This window comes from Denticeps clupeoides, chromosome 10, assembly GCF_900700375.1.
Source record: "Denticeps clupeoides chromosome 10, fDenClu1.1, whole genome shotgun sequence".
Taxonomy (NCBI): domain Eukaryota; kingdom Metazoa; phylum Chordata; class Actinopteri; order Clupeiformes; family Denticipitidae; genus Denticeps; species Denticeps clupeoides.
Window position 1 is genome coordinate 14,124,930 of NC_041716.1, and position 17,967 is coordinate 14,142,896.

Below are 17,967 nucleotides of genomic sequence, written 5' to 3' on the forward strand. Positions count from 1 at the left end.
TCTCCACAGAAGTTACTGGGCTGTCTGATATGGTGAGGGAGAGCAGTTTTGAGGGACATCTCCTGAAGTCCACCATCATCTAGACTGGAGGAGGCAGGACTGCTTCCCACTGACAGATTATCCTGACTCCTTCACTTCCATGTGAAATGTTCTCTGTAGGAACTCACAGAACATGAAGAAATTCAAATTTTCACAGTCCAGTTTAACAGGGCACATTGATTCAAACTATTTAAGATGAATAAAAATTATCTGGATTTTGAGAGGTTTAGTTGTCCAGAAACTGGTGATTCAGTTTACTTTTTTGGTGGTTTTTCAAAGCAACACTACATTAAATTACTATTTGCCAAATACAAAAATTAAAGGATTACCCAATACGGTTTACTAGTGCTTTAAATGGCTACGTAAAGAACAAGACCAAAAATACCAGTAGCATAGAGGAAACAGAAACACCACATGAAACAAACATGTTCATTTTCATAAATCCAGATTCTCATAAAATATTGTTGGATCTTTTTGTGTAGAGCTTTAAAGTTTGAGTTTGAATTGATATTTCACAGATATTTAGATATTTATTGTCTCATTTCCTATTTTATTTTCACTGCCGCTGTTCTAGATCAACAATTGAAATTCACACTGAATCCATCCTTGTGTTGGGATCAGGATTATCCTGATTTTTTGGATAAAATGTTATCAAAATTCAAACTTTTGAAAAACACAAAGTGAGGGTTTGATCTAGATTAAAACTGAGACTGGATAAGGGGATCTGATCTGATTTCAGAATTCAGAATATGTTCCCTTTGAAAAAAACATTTTCAAGATTCAATCCAACTGGATTACTCTGTCGTTTACACCCCTACATCCTTACTGCCTGTGATAACATGACAGCCTAATTATTCATCTACACTCTCTTAACAATCCAACTGACGGACTCTGGTGGGGCAACTCAGGAGCAGCAACAGTAAAACACGCATTTTGGAGAACTAAGTCTCACAGTGGGGATCTCGGTTCCTCTGCTAGGTTCTGAGGTGCCATCCCATGGAAGCACATTCTAGAGGTTGGTTGAGATGTGATGAGGAGGTCTAGCTTTTAAAAATGTAATTCTGTACTTTTGTTGTTCCAGAACTTCAAGAAGGCAGTGGAATGGTAAGTGAGCTCTCTCTCTCTCTCTCTCTCTCTCTCTCTCTTCTCTGTGACTGCAGCACCAACTCCTGAATCAATGTTGTTCCAGAGCCCAGTGCACGCTGCAGCCTCCACATCCATGTGAAGAAACATCCTGGAAACCTGACGTTCACAGTCCGGAAGAAGATGCATAACATTATTCAGTACAGTGGGTCATTTAAAGAATGGCTGTCAAAATGAATAAGCTAAATTATTATTTACACTAAATAATTAATAGTATCCACAATCATAATCACAATCCATATAATTAGTTAATTTTTTTAATGAATGACAGCCCTGATTTAAACGCAACAATTAGAAAATGAATTAGTGTGTGTGAATGTAAAATATCTGGGCTGCATCTTTTCTCTCAAACCTCATGTACAGTACAGGCCAGAAGTTTGGACACAAACTTCTCATTCAGTGTGTTTTCTTTATTCTTTATTGGTTTCTTTTACATAGTAGATTCTCGTTGAAGGCATCAAAACTATGAATGAACACATGTGGAGTTATGTACTTAACAAAAAGATGAAATAACTGAAAACGTTTTATATTCTAGTTTCTTCAAAATATCCACCCTTTGCTCTGATTACTGCTTTGCACTCTTGGCATTCTCTCGATGAGCTTCAAGAGGTCGTCACCTGAAATGGTTCTCCAACAGTCTCCAAACAGAGGTGTTTAGCACTTGTTGGCCACTTTACCTTCACTCTGCGGTCCAGCTCACCCCAAACCATCTGGATTGGGTTCAGGTCCGGTGACTGTGGAGGTCAGGTCTCCACTTTTTGTTAAGTATATAACTCCACATGTGTTCATTCATAGTTTTGATGCCTTCAGTTAGAATCTACTAATGTAAATGGTCATGAAAATAAAGAAAACATATTGAATGAGAAGGTGTCCAAACTTTACTATGGTGATGGCGATGATGATGATGACCAGTGCTGTAATTGTGAAGATGTGATGCTGTGCTGCACTGAAGAGCTGTGCATCCTACTGTTGGAAGTTAAGCCATATATTAATCTTATACTGTCTATTTTTTGTCTATGTGAAATATGCTACAGAACTTCCATCCTTCAATAAAGAGTTTAGGGAAGTTTTGTCCAAGAGAAAGTAAGTATAAATGTAATACAATCTTCCCAAGACCTGTGTAAACCCTGTGTTAAAGTCACATGTGGTATGTGAACCTGTGACTTTGTGGTCTTCTGGTTCATAGGCATGAGTGTTACCTGCTAGGCTACTACCACCCTACGAATGACAATAGCAAAGCAACAAGTGTTGTCAAAACCTGGAATTAAATAGGGATCTTTTAGATAGGATACAACTGTTTTAGGTTTAGAATGCTTAAAGTGTAAATCTTACTAGGCTTGTGATTATTAAAGGATTATTATTATGTTTATAATAATATTGTATAAAACACATGCAACACCTTTATAGGTATTATTATTAGTATATATTGTTTGGTGAAAGGGATTTTTTTTGCCATTGTGATAGACAATGATGCCAGGGGAGCAGTGTGAGACGCTCCTTTGCCCAGTGGCACCTCAGAGGTTCGAGATTCGAACTGGCAACCCTTCAGTTACGAGTGGGCTTCCTTACCCACTAGGCACCCATCTAGGCCTTCCTATTGTCTTTGTGCCTGGTAGCGCCATCCTCAGCATTGTCATAAGGATAATTCTTCACCAGGTGGCGACAGCGCCCATGTCCGCGTTGGTTACAGAAATATAAGCCACACGTAATTAATTTAACGTTAATTTTACTTTTACTCCCTGGGCCAAGATTAAAAATATTAAAACTTTCATAATTATTTAATATTAAATCATTTTAATAATTCCATATAAATAAATACATTAATAAACATCAGTTAAAATATTGCAAAACATGATTTTAGATAAGTGAAACATTTTTTCATTGTTTAATCCATAATTAATAGTTCGGTTAGATGTATGGTCATCTGTGATCAGATACAGTGTGTTTCAGTCAGACTGTCTGATTGTTAATATTTCATTCGTTGAACTTTAAATGTCGAGTTTAACTCTCCAAAATGTACATGTTTGTGACACGACGTGAAAGTGGGCGTTTCGCGCAGAGGGCAGACCTCTCCACCCACGCCCGGTCGCGCTCGACGTCTTCTGGCTCCGCCCCGCGGCCACGCCCTCCGCCAGTCGGGAGCGAGCGTGCGTGCGTGCGTGCGCGCGCACACGCAGCTGTCTGAGTTGCACGCGGAGGGGGGGCTCGCGGTATATACACAAATATACACGCACATGCGTGTGCTTCTTTTTTCCTGTCGCTTCGTTCTGGAGGGCCACTGTTATGAAGAACATGACGTTTCGCAAACTGAAGACGCTGAACTCCAGCGACGCGGACGGCAGCGGGGACATCTACTTCTCCTCCTCCGCGTCGGACAGCTGGAGAGCCGGGGACCTTCACAACTCGACCGAGGTCTGCAACTACCGCACCCTCGCCTACTCGGGAGGGACGTTGCCCAGGAACTACAAAAAGGCGAGTAACAAAGCCAGCCCTGAAGGTCTTTAAAATGGAACACTTCGCTCAACATGGGCGAAAATACCGACTGGTTTATACCAAAGACGCTCTGGGCGGGTTTAGTTTATAAAGTTAAAGTTCAAAAAGTTTTTTTTTTTTTAACCCGTTCGCACGTGGCAGCGTATATTTACTGTAAAATATTTTTTACGACACGTGAGGACTGGACGCGCGCGTGCGCGGCAGGATTTATGGGGACACCGCGTGTCGAGTGTCCCCCCGAAACGGGGAAAAAGACAAAAAAAAAAAAAAAAAAAAAAACGGGCCACCCACGCGGCGACACGAGGTCCTGCCCCGCACCGGAGTCCTTGGCGCTGCCATGGTTACGCTCCCACTTTTCCCAATTCCAGGGTGCACGGGACCGTTCATCGTGACAGGTGGCTCTCTGCTCGTATGCATAGAATGTCTGTAAATTCGGCGCAGTTAGTGTTCACCTCGATTTTTATCTCGTTCTTCCCTCCCCTGTCAGATTCGTGTTTTGCTCGGTTGGCCTGCCGTGATTGCAGCGATGAGAGAGTAAGCAGTTTCCTTCCATTGTTCACTCCTCTTGGGGTTTATTTTATATATATTTTTTTTTGTGCCGCGAGGCACAAAAAGAACCAGAAGACCACACTATTTTAAGATGAGCTCACTTCCTTGATCGGTCATATTTCATTGGGAGATAAATGTGGTACGTTTTCATTTGATGTGTCAGCTGTCAGCTCTCTCTCTCTCACACACACACACACACACACACACAGCAGAATTCACTGAGTCTGACTGAGTCTTTTACTCCGAGCAGGAGCTCTGATCTAAAGTAAGAAGTTCCTCTTTCCATCGAGCGCGTTGACGTAGGAAGGCGAGAGAAGTGTGAGGAACAGTTTCTAGTTTCAGTTCTGTAAACCCTGTCCAGCCGGAGGCCACAACAGGGCTTTGTACAGTACTGAACGCCCCCGACCGGACCCCACCCCACGCTCACGCCACTTAGAAGTAAATGAAGTCATTGAAGCCGACTCCAGGAACAATTTAAGAAGTGAGAGGAAAAATAACGACTGGCAGCACTTTGCCGTCCCCGAGGGGCTCAGGACCGAGTGCACTTTTACACCAACGCCAAGGCAGAAATGAGTAAAGGCTTTTATGTACACAAGATGCAGTGTTTTATATTTAAGAGAGCGTGTACGTCTCAACTGGGCTCCATAAATGCCTCGTTGTGATGATGCGGAATGTTCCGAGAGCCAGAACAACTCACGCCTGTCCTTTTGTGTGCTCCTGGTGCTAAATGGTTTTGCCCTCCGGCTTTGTAATTTGTGATCTGGGCACACATCAAGCATTCGAAATGCTGAAGCAGCTCCATGCAGACACACGGTGTGCTTTATTTTTTACTTTTTTTTGTATAAAGCTGGTAAACAGGATGAGGTTTCAATGCCCATCGCTTCTCACCAATGTCACAACCTTAAAAGAATACAACTTCCGGGCACACACACATACACAGTTGGTTTTAGGACAGAGATGAAATCCTTGAAGGTGCTGAGTCTTCTCAGGGGGACCCCCTTTGACGTCTGTCGGGGATTTCATGGCCTGTTGCTCATTGTTTCTTGTTACAGAATGGTGGGCTACAGAAATGGAAACCCCTGGCGCAGTCGCTGGAGCCGGTGAGGTGAGCTGACATCAAATCACGGAGTGTGAGGAAAGCACCCATAGTTCTGGGCCCAGTCATCACGCACACGTACATAAGCAGCATCCTGCCGTTTCACGGTTCTGAAAACCACCGAGAGTCGTAACAGAGATGCTGTGGTGGCTTTTACTGATGCACCTAAAAAAAAAGACTGCGTAAGGAATACAAATTGAAAGTGTATAGACTTTTCCTGTTGTTAATTATGGCTGAATGATCTCATCCAGCATCTCAAATTATTATTAGATGATCTGTTACGTCATCATAAAGGCACAGAAAATAATTATTGATCATAAATGTCCAACTTACGTAACATTTGTTAATTTTGGTGCCATTCAGGAAATAAATTAGTCACGTGTCCTGAACAACATCTCACGGACTGATACGAGTGTTTTGGTTATGGCTAAAGAATTCTCAGTTCCTGGATCTCTAAACTGCTGATGCACACGCTGAGCTAATAATAGTCCTGGTAGCTCGAAAGACTCGTTCCTGTGTTTTGAGTGGGATTTATGACAATTTTTAGCTGTAAATTCAGGATTCATTCGTACCGAGATGATAGACCAATCTGTGACAACAGCAACTGTCAGAGGGCGTCCTGCTGCCATCTGTTTCTCAGTGAAGTTATGCCTGGTCAGGGGTATCCTACCAAACATTACCAGAATGGATTTGCTGTTTAGAATATCCACCACATGTCAGTTGATTTAATGTTGTGGCTCATAACTGATTGTCATTTAAGAAAAAAAATAAGCATTTTGTGTCTTGAATTTGACCTGAATGTTTTGACCTTTTATTCCCAGAAAAGTCGTGGTCCTGGAGAAGCAAGAGGAGGAGGTTTTTGGCTTTGAAATCCAGGTAAGATGATTTTTGCTGAATTATTTTTATTTTTTTTCCAAAAAATAAAATCCCATTGTTTATTCATTTATCTTTATAATTTATTTTAACGGTCCACTATGATTTGACTGGAGGTACAGGAAATAATTATTTACAATAAATATGTAGGTCTTTTGTATGCATGTGTGAAGGAATTAACCCCCCCTCGTCTTCATGGTTATTATACATTGCTAGTCTGATGATGGGGGGCGCGGTCTGTTTACAGACCCCTGCTATTATTGGCTGCAGGGGCCTCGCCTTTCCTGGTTGAACCTGAGATCACAGGAAGTGAAAGTTCTAGAGCTCCAGGATGGAACGTGTGATCCTGTCTGCTGTGTCCCATTTTCCCCCTGTTGTCCTAAAGCCACTGAGCCCAGCCGTCACCTTTGAAGCCAGCAGTTGCGAGCAGGGATGCGAGGGATCCTGGGTCTTTCCAAACATCTGGAAGTGTTTTTAGAAACGCTGTCCTGAACAAGAAACAATTGTGATTTATTTCCAGAGTGAAAGGAACATTTTGAACCGGGTTGCTCGCCGGCTCTTGTATTGGAACTTCAGCCGCTGTCCAGACTAGAGTGCACGAAACCTCTCTCAACCGCATTGCGTGTTTTGATGACGCGTTGCCTCTTGTGGATGAGGAACGCGCTGTCCTCGCTCAGAAACAGCGAAGCGTTTTACATGCGCTTTGTGTTTGGCTGCTGTAGGAAAGGAGACAACGACAGGATGTCTGCCAGATGGGAAGAATTTCCCAGAGCTTGAATTTGCATGGTGACAGGAAACTGCAGTGAATCATCCTCGCCATTTGCGTATCGCCGGCAGGCGATCTTAACCTTGTCAGGATGGCTGCTTGTAATTTTTGGAGTTTACTGAAGGTTGAGTTTCTGTTAGTTGACTGATGGAGCAGGCAGTATCCCACCTCATCTCCGCATCTACACGTCAACTGGCCTGACGCTCAGCAGAGGAAATGGAGCCTTTGCTTTGCAGGAGTTTCAACTGCTATCTGATCACATCCTCCTTCCTGCTACATTTTTATCTGTTTCTCACAGTGGAGTGATATCTAGTGCTTTGCATGACATGTGGGCAGAGAACACATTGCTGCTTATGCAAGTCGCTCTGTATAAGAGCTAAGGCCTCAACGTAGGCCCTATTTAATAAATTAAAGGCTTCAATGAACATAGCCACGAAACCATAAGAAAATAGGTCTGGAATGAATGAGTATATATATGTATGAATTATGGCTTTTTTATTATTATTATTAAATGGGAGATACAGAAAAGCCACTGCTACATCAAAAGCAGAAGGGAAGTATAGGTCAGTTTCACTCAGCAGAGAAAAAGAGGACGCTTGGTTTAATAATGAGTGTGGAAGAGTGGCTGTAACCTTGTGATGCTCAAGCTTCACCCTGTTAAAAGCGCTTCAGCTGTGTGAAATGCTGCTGGTCCGTTTTTGTAACACTGACACGATGAAGAAAAAATGAGACCGGTAGATAAGACACACATACGGAGTTTCCAAAGGTGTTTCCAAACTGTTGGCCTGTACTGTGTGTCTGTGTGTTTTCTTTTTTAATATAATATATATATAAAAATAAAATAAAAAGCTTAATTCTACCTGGACTAATTGTCCTTTTTCCCCCCTTTTCAGACATATGGGCTGCACCATCAAAACGAGAACTCGGTGGAGATGTGCACGTTCGTTTGCAGGGTCCACAACGACAGCCCTGCTAAGCTTGCTGGACTCAAAGTCGGTAAGCAAATGCAACTTCGAATTCCCTTTTGTGTTCAATTAAACATGTTTTGTGCCAATACAGACAAAAACATCCCACGATTTAAGTAAAACCAACATTAATGTTGTTAATGTGAAAATTCTTCTTATGCCTAATAGGCCAGTGTTTTTGGGACCAAAATTCCCTCCAAGCACAGGAGCGTTTTTCATGAACTTTACAGAAGCAGCGGTAGTTTTACTGAGAAAAATGGAGAAGGCTCGTCTTTCACCCCACTGAACGAGACATAACAACAACAGGCATAAACAGACATGTTTTTACAGACATGCTCTTTATAAGATAAAAAAACGGAGCTTCCGTGAGGGGAAAGTGCACTGCACACCGCCGCCCCTACGCCGCAGTCATATTTGCTCTCCCGGACACCTGCCGCTTTTAGGTCAACATCGGCACACAAGTGCGCAGTCAAACATCACCGAGGGTTACACTTCTAGTTCTTCTGTCAAGAAACAGCCAGAAGGATTCGGTTACAAGGGCTGCGTTACGCACACAAACGCACTGGCTCTTTCTCTCGAGACGTGTGCACAGTGATCCGGGGATTCCTGTATTTCTAATCTCCGGTTCCTATTATAACCTGGCGGCAGTCCGACTGTTACAACTGTCAGGTCCCCCGTGTTTGTCCAGGCCATAAATCCAAACCGGTACAGCGAGCCACCTGTCCAAATGTCCGCCTAGACAATCACTTTTGTCATAAAACCTAACCCGAGGCATTTTATGGTATTGCCCTGGTATCCGGAGCACAGATCTCCACCTGAAAGGCAGCAAATATGGATTTCCAGCGATGTACAGTACTGAATACTGAAATCGTATTTTTGTTGGTGAAGACACAGCAGCAGAGGTAACCTGAAAAGGTGGTTTTGCGAGTTGCTCTTTGAGTTTCACTTCCTGCATTCTCATCATGCTTCTTGTATATTTTACATAGACAGTTCCCTTCAAAGAGCTGCTGAACTATGCCGTTTACAAGAAAGTCCCTGGGTATTTGGCTGGTTTCTTAACATAACACCATAAACAAAGATTACCACCTCGCCTAGCATCTTTAGCAGTCTGAGAAGCCACCTGTGCCACAGTTTGACCAGCATTGGTGGCCTAGCGGTTAAGGAAGCGGCCCCGTAATCAGAAGGTTCGAATCCCCATCCGCCAAAGTGCCACTGAGGAGCCACTGAGCAACGCACCGTACCCAGGCACTGCTCCCCGGGCGCCTGTCATGGCTGCCCACTGCTCACTCAGGGTGATGGGTTAAATGCAGAGGACAAATTTCACTGTGTGCACCGTGTGCTGTGCTGCTGTGTATCACATGTGACAATCACTTCACTTTAAACTTTAAGCCCTATTCTCTGTTTTCTGTGCAGGGGACACCATCGCCAGTGTGAATGATACTTCGGTGGAGGGATTTAGGCATAAAGAGATTGTTCAGCTCATCAGGTCTTCTGGAAACACAATCAAGTGAGTGTCGATGTCCAAACAGCTAGCCTAAACATAGTGTACTAGTCCACTGCCTCGTATCAGTTTAATCAAACATCATAAAGGCCTCTTTTACTCATTGTAAACCATCCTCGAAACCCAAGTCCCATGGAAACTTTTTTTTTTTTTTTTTTGATTACACTTGATTACAAACCGCCATGCCAGTAAAAAGGGGAACGGCTGTGATTTTGATGAAGCCGTGTTTTTATAAAGCGAACAGACACGCTCTCTGAGCCACATGAATGGAAATGGCGGCTCGCCTGCCATTAAGTTCCAGCATGTGTGAGCGTCAGTGCAGCTAAACCATGATCCCTCTGATCTGCTGGTGTGAAATGCAATACTTTTGGCGTCGCGTCTAGTAAAGGCCGTCCCCACACGCGTCTGTGTCTAACTTGTAAAAAACTACTATGGTGTGCTTGTTCACTTAGAAGTTGTCTTCTTGTGGCAGTATATGGCAGTATACCGTTGTATAATTAGACAATAATGACGATTAAGGAATACATTTAGAAAAGCTTTAACATTTGTCATCAGGCTGGAAACAATCTACAGCGATTCCATACGGAAGGCAGAACTGGAAGCTCGACTGCAGTATTTAAAGGTGAGCCCACGTCCGTTTTTTATTTTAAACTTTTATGGTGTTGTCTTTTTCGGGTCTCCTGCTGTGGTCTAGTGCTCGTCGGGTGGCTTTGATTTTTGTTTTTCTCTCACGTCGTGTTGCTGGTCTGACACGTTCTCCTCGCCACCCCTGCCCACCCTTCCCTGTGACGAGTGTGAGTGTCCTCTGTCCCCCACCTGTTTCCCCCACCTGTTTGGTGAATTGGCGGTTTTAATCCCCACTCGTGTGGTTTTGGCACAGTCTTGCATTCTCACCCTGGCTCACATTCCCACTCAGGCCTCCTTTTCAGCAAGTGTCTTTTCACGCTCCATTATATAATTATGGGAAAGAGAACGTTCCTAATGAAACAATATTCTCCTCATTGTATACATAATGCTCTGGTTATTATATCATTTTGCACGATTAAGTTATTTCTGTTTTCTTAGACGTTTTCTTTGCTCACCATGCAGAGGAATAGTGTTGATCATGTAGATCACGTTGAACCCTTTACTCAACTTAATGACTGACTGGCCTCTCATCCGTTGTGTGTATCTCCAACAGCAAACACTGCATGAAAAGTGGGATGAGTACCGTTCCCTGATGGTGCAGGAGCAGCGACTAGTCCACGGTAAGCTCTGCAAAAACCATGTATTGAACCTTTACTTGTACAAATTCGTGTTTCAATATAAATTCTGTAGCGTTCATTTGTTTTTGCAGTTGTAAAAAAATAATGTCGCATGTGCAGACATGATTATATTGGGAGTTCTTTTTGGAATTGCCCCATTTTTGATAGGGTATTTGGATCAGTTTTGAACTAGACCAAATGAAGCATTTTAAAGCAAATTTATAAACTTTTTTTGAAGGTAATCCCTTAATTTCCCTTCAGGCATAGTGATGAGTGACGCAGCCATCTATGAGTCTCTGGAGTCAGCAGGCGTATATGGGAGCTTGGGAGCACCTAGTCCAGCAGCTCAGCGGGCGTTCCGCTGCCCCGGCAGCACGAGCAGTAGCGCCAGCTACCTGAGCACCGATGACGACCCGCTGTACCAGCCCTGCCTATATCAGGACGAGCCCCCCGCTGCCGGGAGCGACACCGACGTCTCGCGGAAGCCCCCACAGCGCCTCCTCCGCCCCGCCAGCGAGCTCTTCACCGCAGCCAAAACTACGTTAACACGCAGCGCCAGCACACGCAGCTACTTAAGGGGCAGCGGGAACGGCAGCACCAAAACAGCTGACAGAAAGGAGGGTCATGGAGGAATTCCCATGCCTCAACGCAAGGCAAAACCAATGAGTTTCCGTCGGAAGCTGCTGAAGTTCATTCCTGGACTTAACCGACCAATGGAGGAAGAGGAAAGCAAACTGTGATTAATCACAGTCACTAATCTTAGTGGATACTGTAAACTTTCCAAAGACTAGAGCTCTGATCTCTAAATTGTACAACTCAGGGTTTGAACCCAAAGATCACCTTAAAACCAAAGATTGATTTATACCCCCAAACATTTTTTTTAAATAAATAAATACATTAAAATCTTCTTAAAATTTAATCTGTAATGGAAATATGCAATAAGCCTTATTCCAAAAACCAGGACTGAACTTAGAGAAGCACCCCTCCTCTATCTTGGGCTCTGATCTGCCTTTAAAGACTTTGGGGGGGTGTCGATTTTTTTTTTTTTGGTATTCAGTTACACAGGCTGACTGGGTTCAGCGGTTATGCTCTTGTACATGCGTTTTAAATACCTTTTCTCAGCCATGCTAAGTTATTTATTTATTGGTTATTTCTTTGTTTTGATGGGTGTAAAGACTGAAGGATGAAGGGTTTAGTTGTTTTGTTTGGAGAACATTTAATGCCACCATTTTTTGGTCCGTGCAAGACTTTACTGATGGATTTCATGACTGCTTTTTCTACTTTTGGAAATATTGATTTTGTTGTGTTGTCAAATTATCTAAAAATAAAACCCGTGGCATGTGATTTGCTACACTTTTTTTTTTTTTTTTAGATGTCTAAAAACGAATGCTTTTTGGCCTGCGGTATATGTAACAGGCTTTGGTTTGTTCTCAACTTTTGGAAGCTGCTCACGCAAGTCCGACATCCCTGGATTAACTGAGTTGTCAATAGGGGTATTTGTAAAAAATTTACTGTTTTCTCTTTCCATGTACTGCCACTATCACAGCCGCCCATTTGATACACTGCTGTGGTTACCATGAATATGAATGCTGCTTTTGTGTTTTTGTAACCTTTTGGTTCTTCAGAAGCAGTGGAGGGCCAGAGGGGTGTGTAGGGTGGATGGTTGGAATAACATTCCTCCGCTCAGATGTGTGGTCTCCAGAGCGAGTTCCAATAAGGCCGCTGCGTTCGGATGCCGAAATATGCGTTAGAGCGAGCTAAGAATGGGCATGACCCCTGTGCTCCAGACACAGCCTCCTCTGTTGTACCTCTCCTGAGGCTAGTGCCACAATTACATTCCAGCTACTGTGTAGCGCAGCGAAAGCCTCGGATGGGCCTTCAACCCCCGCACCCTTTAGTGTCATGAGAACCTGGTGAGGTCACAGCTGACCTCTTCACCTTTTCTTTCACTCTCTCCGTGTGCATTTTTCTCTTGTCTCCTAGCAGCCCTCTTCACCGGGGCTCTTTGGAGGAAGTGTGGCGGCCCTTTGCTTGGCCTCTGCTGTGGACCTACCTTTGTGTGATGGGGAGTTCCTGAAGAGCTGCATGCTGAGGCTGATCACCCTGTTCTATAGCAAATAGGGACTGGCCCTACGAGGACGAATGGGACTTAAAGAGGCCAAACAAAAAAAAAAAACCCTGTCTATACCGAGTCCAGCGGGGGAAGGGTGTGGACCGGCAGAGACAGAACTGTTCCTGTTTGCTTGTCACCTTGCCAGGAACACGCACTGTTTGCTCTGCGCGTGTGTGTGAGAGCAGAAATTGATTAATAATTAGGTGTAGAACAGCCACGTGTTGTGTACAGTTTAGATATGAACAAAGTTTATATCTCCGAACTGCCGCACATACCATTGTCCAAGAGCCATTGTCTCTCTGGCAGAATTACAGGCATGTTGAACTAAAGTGGAAGGTCAGGACTGTGGGACTTGGCAAGTGGCGAACAAATACGCACACACATTTGGAGAGCCTCTGTTAGTTCTTTGCGCTGAATCGCCACCACCCCTGTCCGGTAGAAAAACAGATGACACTTTTCCCGCGGCCATTTCCCATCATGAATCTTTTTAGTATTGTAAATCAAGGAGCATTCAGCCACTGAAAGCAGGCTGCTGACTAATGCCACAGGAATTATTTATTCATTCATTCACAGGCGCGTTGTAGTTATGCGAGCGGCTGTTTTGCTGTGGCTGCCTCAGCGTTGGCCCAACACCGCATTAGAGGCGATTCCACAGACTACGCCATCTGGCGCTCATGCCTTCTGCTTCACTGCTGCTGTGCTGCATCTATGCAGTCTAGGAAGTGAAAGGGACAGTCCCCCTGGAGACACTCAGGGTTAAGTGTCTTGCTCGGAGACACGATGGTACTAAGTGGTTCATTTGGAGGGTATTACCCACCAACAACTCCTACCGCCTTGAACGATTCTCGTCGGTCTGTCGTTTCAGCTTGCTTGGCATTTTGAAAGGAATCCTGGGTGTGATAATGTATCACAATAATAGCCCTCCGTCACACCTTTTTAAATGTCACTCCTTCTTGCTGCCAACTTACGTGACAATCTGCAGCCTGAACGATTTGCCTACCAGGCCTAGCACACCGGCACCAAAATGAGCCCTCACTATCCTGTTATAATTCTTGCCGAGATGCAGCAGGCTGGTTGCGCTGCTGTGGTCAGTGTGTGGAAATGTGTTTACTTCCCCTTTTCACCCAGCAGACCCTGTGGTGCAACCACAACATGACACCATGTCCCTGGCCAGACAAAACTGTTATGAATAGGAAGTGTTTGTGCGTGTGTGTGTGTGTGTGCCATTCTGTCATCCTGTTCCCAGCTCACCCTTCCAAATTCAAGCATAAATTCATATTCGGTTGTGTAGATTCCATCTAAGCTACACATTCCTGCAGCATTTGTAGCATTGTTGTTTGCCTTTTCATACATGATGTCAGGTCTCAGGCTGGTTCCCAGGATTAGTTTAAATTAGCCTGAGGTGCTGGATCTGACAGGATGACTAGAGCTTTAGCCATTGCAGGACAGTTCGCCTCATACCATGACCAACGAACCCCTAGCAACGTCTTTACAGTCCATAATTCCACATCCTATTTATCTCTCGTAAATGGTCAAACAAGCAACAAAGTGGATGAGATCAGAGATCAGAATGCGCCCTATCTTGACTGGATTTTGGTGCAAATGTTATTTATTTAATGTCAAAAATAGTAGATGGTACAAGCAGTCTAATGCACAGAGGTTACCTGTGAGGAGAGATTTAGAGCAAGTAAGTGACTTCATGTGTTGTGAGAGATTGTATTTTTATGCTAGTCATTGTATCTACATTGTAAGTTCAGTCTAATCATGTCTATGGCAAGTGTGCTGTTGGTACTATTATGTTTTTAGTACTTCAGCTACATGTTTGCCCATCTTTACATATTTAAATATTTGAAGAGGGCGGCAAATTATGCATATGGTCTTACATTTAAAGGGTGTAACAAAGTCTCACATGGACAAACACATCTCATCTTGTATAGTTTGTAGGAATGTGCAGAAATTGGTTTCATTAGTCTTCCGTCCAGTAATAAACATCAGATGACCCTGACCCTCACTGCTGGTACTTGACTAACTGGTGACTATGGATGGCCCACACTTCCTATCTTGTTTGGACTGCTGTTGCTGAATACTTTTATACCACAGAAATAAGTGACTATTGTTTATAAATGAGAATAAATGGTCCAGGATTAGAAGAACTAACCCAGAACATTTTGTGTGCTGTGTTTGTCTAAACAGTTTTTTCCTTTTAATATTGCTGATGTGGACTACTGTGGACTACAGGTCCCAAAAAAGTTGACATGGGGGCAGCTAATGGCTGAAACAGCAAGAAAGTTTTAAAAGAATCAGCCGAGAGAACATCTAGCAACTAATTAAGTTCATTTATAACATGGTTGGAGAGAGACAGACTCTCAGATGGAAAGATTTCAAGCTCTATCAAGAAAAAGGACGCCACGTTTGAACGTAGTTCAGAAGTGCCGTTCTGTCTTCTAGGCCAAAATCCATTTGAAAAAGAGTAATTCAAGTGGGAATTTGCACTCAGATGTGTCCAAATTTGACATTATTATTGGTAATCATGGACACTGTGACACCAAGAATCTTCAGCATTCAGTTCAAAAGCCAAAATCTCTGATGCATATGGTCTTACATTTAAGACCATATGCATGTGTCTATATGGGGAGCTTGCATGCTTTGGCAGAACCTTTGAAAGGTATATAAATGTATCTGAGCAACATGTTCCCTTCCAGACAACACTTGTTTCAGGGAAGACCTTGTGTATTTCAGCAGGACAAAGCAAAACTACATATTGCAGCTATTACAGCATGTCTTCATCTGAGATAAGACTGGGTGCTGAACTGGCCAACCTACAGTCCAGATCTTTCACCTATAGACAACATTTAGTGCATCATTAAATGAAAAATATGAGAAAGATGACCATGAACTCCCCAGCAACTGGAAATCTATACCAGGTGAGAATGAGACCAAATTCCAACACCAAAACAGATGAGGAAATACTACATCATGGTAAACTTGCCCCTGTCCCAGCTATTTTGAGACCTGTAGTAAGCTTCAAGTTCATTTTGTGCATAAAATTGTAAAATTTTAAGTTTAAACATTTGTCATGTTTTCAGTGTTTTGTAGTGAATAAAATGTTGGCTTGTGTGTTAATTTCTAGTGATAATTTTATGCAATTTAAACATTACAACGTAGGTTGTAAGGCTTTGCTTGGATGACCTGCTGCATTTTTGCTACCGTTACTTCCTTTTCTCGGAGCAACTCTATCATGCCATCAAAACCTGACCATGACTGACTGCAGAAACAAGCCACAACTTCTTCAAACTGTCAGAACTGACCTTCTATAATGTACTTCCAGGACATTGTTAAATTACTTAGGTCGTAGGTAGCGACACCTTGCAGAAAAAGAGGCATATAGGGAAGAGTGGGTGATTTGTGATAGATGCAAATCTCTGCACCCCCTGTTTTTAAGGAACCATGGAAGAATTTGGTCTTGTGACTGCACATTTTTGAAGAGTCAGCCTTTTACTCAACCTACAAAGAACAGAGCCTCATTGCATGAGAGGAAAGCACATTTAATTTTACTTTCAAAGTAAAATTTCAATGATCAGAGTTTTTTTATTGTTGTGTCTGAACAGTTCTAGACAAATTTGAAAACGTTTCACATGTTTTTTTGTGCGTTGGTAAATTACACATCCCACAACCCGTGGAAAGAAAAAGTCTATAAAGAAGTCAGACACACAATTAAGGTCTGGAATAAGATGTACATATGTGTTGAATGAAGGGATTAAGTGTACAAAGTGTTCAAAACTTTTTGAACTAGTGAATTAGACACACCAAAGCTTAAATTACACAGAACATCTTCAGCTCGTACTTCCTGCTTACTTTTTGTTGGGAAATAAGTTGGTCAAGAAAATTGCAAAGAAATTGACAGCTGTGGTCCAGTGTATGTCTGTGTAGTGTGTAATAGCTCTGTAATTCCATCGCTATAGACCTTAAACCACTGTGCTGGCAGGTGGGAAAACTGTAAATTCACACCACTTTTCAAACGTCTAGTCTTGCCCTGTCATCTGTATGTGACTGCGGGTGTTAAGTGTTTTCCTGTCAAGCCATGCAATAGCCCACAACATTGGCAGCAGTTATAGCTTGGCAGAACTTGGGCATTATATATATATATATCAATTTCTTGAAATAATTCAAATAAAACATTAACCTATTACATTGACAATCCAGGAGATTTCCATTTATTTCCAGCTAGCATTAATCATGTGCAGACACATTGCTGTCTGCCATTAACAATGTCTGATTTTTGATCAAGTTGATGTTTTAATGGATACAACAAATACTTTATATAAAAAATAGGACATTTATATGGTGGTAGATCTAACACATTCACCTATGAACCAGATGAACACAAAGTCACAGGTTCAAACCCCACTTGCTACTATTGTGTCCCTGAACCCCATGTTGCTAAAGGGGGACTGTCCATTTACATTTACAGCATTTATCAGACACCCTTATTCAGAGCGACTTACAATCAGTAGTTAAAGGGACAGTCCCCCCTGGAGCAATTTAGGGTTAAGTGTCTTGCTCAGGGACACAATGGTAGTAAGTGGGATTTGAACCTGGGTCTTCAGGTTCATAGGTGAGTGTCTTACCCACTAGGCTACTACCTGCCCACCACCACTGTCCCTCTAGCTACTGATTGTAAGTAGCTCTGGATAAGCCATAAATGTAAATGTAAACATGACCCTAAACTTTTAATCCATGATGTAACTTCTAGAATTCTGGAATCCTTCTGTTGTGAATACGCTTTATCGCCTTCAGCAGTTCATGTTTCAGACTTCCTCTAAAAATATAGTTAGGAAAAAAATTATTTGAACCCATGCTGATTTTGTAAGTTTACCCACTAACAAAGACATGATAGGTCTACAATTTCAATTGAAGTTTTATTTGAACAGTGAGAGACAGAACAATGTCAGGGTATCATGGGATGGGGGTGAATTCACAGAAATGTCCTGGGTGAGGGGAGCGAGAAAACCGGTTCTCTGAAGCAGGTGAGAACCTGAACCTGGATGGCAGGAGCCATTTCTACACCATCAACTTGGAGGAGTACACAACATTAGTGAACAGCTACATCAGCATCAGCACTGATGATGTTACAGTCTTCAAGAAAATCACTTCACATCTCAACCAGAAGCTATGGAAGACTGCA

The 17,967-nt window shown here is 42.9% G+C and overlaps 1 protein-coding gene across 1 annotated transcript; it reads left to right on the plus strand.

The window, feature by feature from the left end:
• Positions 1–3,331: 3,331 nt before the first annotated feature.
• On the plus strand, positions 3,332–12,013 carry tamalin (trafficking regulator and scaffold protein tamalin). Its single transcript, XM_028994871.1, has 8 exons — positions 3,332–3,654; positions 5,277–5,329; positions 6,142–6,196; positions 7,853–7,955; positions 9,338–9,431; positions 9,981–10,047; positions 10,606–10,672; positions 10,931–12,013. Exons 1-8 carry the CDS (start codon positions 3,466–3,468, stop codon positions 11,407–11,409), a joined length of 1,107 nt encoding a protein of 368 aa, XP_028850704.1. The 5' UTR covers positions 3,332–3,465; the 3' UTR covers positions 11,410–12,013.
• The last annotated feature ends 5,954 nt before the right edge of the window (positions 12,014–17,967 follow it).

Coding starts and splice junctions, on each gene's coding strand:
- tamalin (XM_028994871.1), top strand. CDS start 3,466: ATGAAGAACATGACGTTTCGCAAACTGAAGACGCTGAACTCCAGCGAC. Junction 3,655..5,276: donor TGCCCAGGAACTACAAAAAG/GCGAGTAACAAA, acceptor TTCTTGTTACAG/AATGGTGGGCTACAGAAATG. Junction 7,956..9,337: donor GCTTGCTGGACTCAAAGTCG/GTAAGCAAATGC, acceptor TTTTCTGTGCAG/GGGACACCATCGCCAGTGTG.